At 55.5% G+C, this 2,751-nt stretch overlaps 1 protein-coding gene across 1 annotated transcript in view; it reads left to right on the top strand.

Annotated features, from left to right (window-relative positions):
- Positions 1 to 1,568, top strand: part of AR (androgen receptor) — a 24,000-nt gene extending 22,432 nt beyond the window's left edge. The window contains exons 6-8 of the mRNA XM_017741861.1: positions 331 to 647; positions 849 to 1,006; positions 1,275 to 1,568. Of these exons, the coding sequence (XP_017597350.1) occupies positions 331 to 647; positions 849 to 1,006; positions 1,275 to 1,430 (631 nt within the window). The 3' untranslated portion in view covers positions 1,431 to 1,568. The remainder of the gene's footprint in view (positions 1 to 330; positions 648 to 848; positions 1,007 to 1,274) is intronic.
- Positions 1,569 to 2,751: the final 1,183 nt, after the last annotated feature.

Genomic DNA, 2,751 nt, shown 5'->3' with positions numbered 1-2,751 from the left:
TCCATACAGACCTGCCTTTCTGCTATGGAGTTTGAATTCCAGCTTCCAGCTCTGTTGGGCTGCTGGAGTGAGCAAAGACAGAGACAAAATGTACTGTAAGTTCCTGGTGGGCTCTCCTCGATGTACCATCAGCTTAGAGCTGGGGAGGGTTTGCTGGCACTCAGATGGAAGAGCCTGAACCCAATAACCAAGCACAGCAGCAGGCAAACCCCCACCTTCCTGGGAGCTCCAGCTCGGCCTCATATCCCTCACGGATAGAAATGTTTGGGAAGTCATTGCAGTTGCTCTTCAGACAAACACTGCAAGTCCCTGGTAGCTATCTGTGTCCAGAGAGGATCACACACAGGCATTTTGGATCATGCTCCACTCTGGCATGTGGCATCCCCAGGACAGAGCTCGGGCCCTTGGCAGCAGGGTGTGCCAGGCAGGGGGGGTTTGCTGGGTCAGGGAGTGCCCTCCCCATCACACATGTGCACTTTGGTCTCCGTGCCATCCATACCCATCTCACCCTGCCAGGTACCGCATGCACAAATCCAGGATGTACAGCCAGTGCATCAGGATGCGGCACCTCTCCCAGGAATTTGGGTGGCTTCAAATCACACCCCAGGAGTTCCTCTGTATGAAGGCTCTCCTCTTCTTCAGTATCAGTAAGTACCCACACCCTTTCCTCCACAGAGCTCCAGCACCTGCTGCTGCATTGCCCTTGAGGCATCTGGTGCTTTTCTTGTGCCTGGACTTTGAATCAGCAGGAGGAGCCTGGGGATGTCCCTTGCTTCAGCCTTCCTCCTCCTCTCCTGTTGTTGTCACTCTCTGGGTTCCTCTCACCGTTTCCTTCCCATCCCACCCAGTTCCAGTGGATGGCCTGAAGAATCAGAAGCTCTTCGATGAGCTCCGCATGAATTACATTAAGGAACTTGACCGTATCATTGCCTGCAAAAGGAAGAACCCCACCTCCTGCTCCCGGAGGTTTTATCAGCTCACCAAGGTCCTGGACTCCGTGCATCCGGTAAGAGAGGACAGGGAAATGTCCATCTATACACATCATGTCCATCTAAATGCATAAGAAACAATGTAAGAAAGAAACTTTTCACAGTGAGAATGATCATTCCCTGGAACAACCTCCCCATCATGGGAGGAGTTCAGATGCAGTTGGAGAGAGTGCTGGATGGTCTCATCCAGGTTCCCTTTCCCAGGGAAGGTGGGACCTCTGTTGTGTGTCTTCCTAGAGAAAGCGCTGCCCAGGGACTTTTTAACCAGCTCCCTTCCTTCCCCAGATTGCCAAGGACCTGCATCAGTTTACATTTGATCTTCTAATCAAGGCACACATGGTGAGCGTGGACTACCCGGAAATGATGGCCGAGATCATCTCTGTGCAGGTTCCCAAGATCCTGTCTGGAAAAGTCAAGCCTATCTACTTCCACGCACAGTGATCTTTCGGAGGGATCCCCGTGCTGCCACCTCTATTCCAGCCATCTCCTGCCTGTTACTTCTGCACTACTGTCCTGCAGTGCCTTGGGGAATCCCTCTGCCGCCGTGGCCAAGGGGACAGGCAGTGACAGACCTGCTGGGATTGGCGGGGGCTGCAGCACCATGTCTGAGTGTTCTCCTCTGTCACTGTGACTCTGGTGGCCCAGGGCCACAGGCCAACAGGAGAAGTGCCAGCGGTTGGTGGGTTTGGGGTGATTTTTATTAAAAGAACACAAAGCAGGTTGCAGCTCCACATTTGGGTGTGAGTTATGTTGCCAGCCTCCTTCCGGACGTTTTGTTTGCATTATGGTGCTGGGAAGCAGATGAGTTCAAACACTGCAGAAGAGAAGCAGAGCAGAGCTGGAGGACGAGGCGAATTTGTGGCTGAGGAGAGCACAGGCCCTGCAGCCACTGTGGGATCTGCTCTGGTCACCTTGGCCCTGGGACCTGCCTGTGCTGCCGAGGCACGAGTGATGGAGCAGACAGGCTGCAGTGGAAGGCCTGCTAAGGAAGATGACCGTGGAAATCCCCCAACGGCAGCTGGCTCCTGTTTTCCACCTGGGATGTTTTTCCTATGCCCTGTCCAGCTGGGTCTTGGTCTGCCCTGCAGACCCCCAGGCTCTCAGCAGTCACAGTCTTGTCCTCACCAGCTGATGCTCCCTGACAAAGCCAAACCCACCTCTGGAAGTGCCTGATGCCCTCGGACCTCACACCTGCCTGGCTCCCCTGGGGCACCTGCATCCCCTGCCCAGTCCTGCACCTGCTCTGCTCCCGCCGTGGCTCTGCAGACCCGGGATTCCAGCTATGCTCCTTCCCTTCATTTGTCCCAAATATTTTGTCCCCAGCTATTTTTGCAATGCCAGCAGATGAGTGTTGTGGAGTCAAGACCAAGGCCAGGATCAACGGGACCTGTGGGACTATGGGACTCCTCTCTGAATCCTGTCCATGGGGAGGTGGCTGTGGGAACTGGCTGGTGCCACCACGGCACTTTGGGGGGCTGGAAGGGAAGCTCCAAGAGACCTCCTGCTCTCAGGAGCAGCACACGCAGCTCCTGCTGATGGCAGTGGCTGATTGCAGCCTGGGGGGACACCATCATTCACTCACTGTCCCACATACATGGTCCTGTACACACCACACCACACACCACACCACACACCCCATCCCTTACACACCACCCCACACACCCCATCCACACACACCCTACCCACACACACCCTACCCACACACCATCCCTTACGCACTGCCCCACCCACTCCACCCGCCCCCCACACAAACCCAGCCCCC

Source organism: Corvus brachyrhynchos, unplaced genomic scaffold (genome assembly GCF_000691975.1).
Source record: "Corvus brachyrhynchos isolate BGI_N302 unplaced genomic scaffold, ASM69197v1 scaffold220, whole genome shotgun sequence".
NCBI lineage: Eukaryota > Metazoa > Chordata > Aves > Passeriformes > Corvidae > Corvus > Corvus brachyrhynchos.
This window is presented reverse-complemented; position numbering and strand designations above follow the sequence as displayed.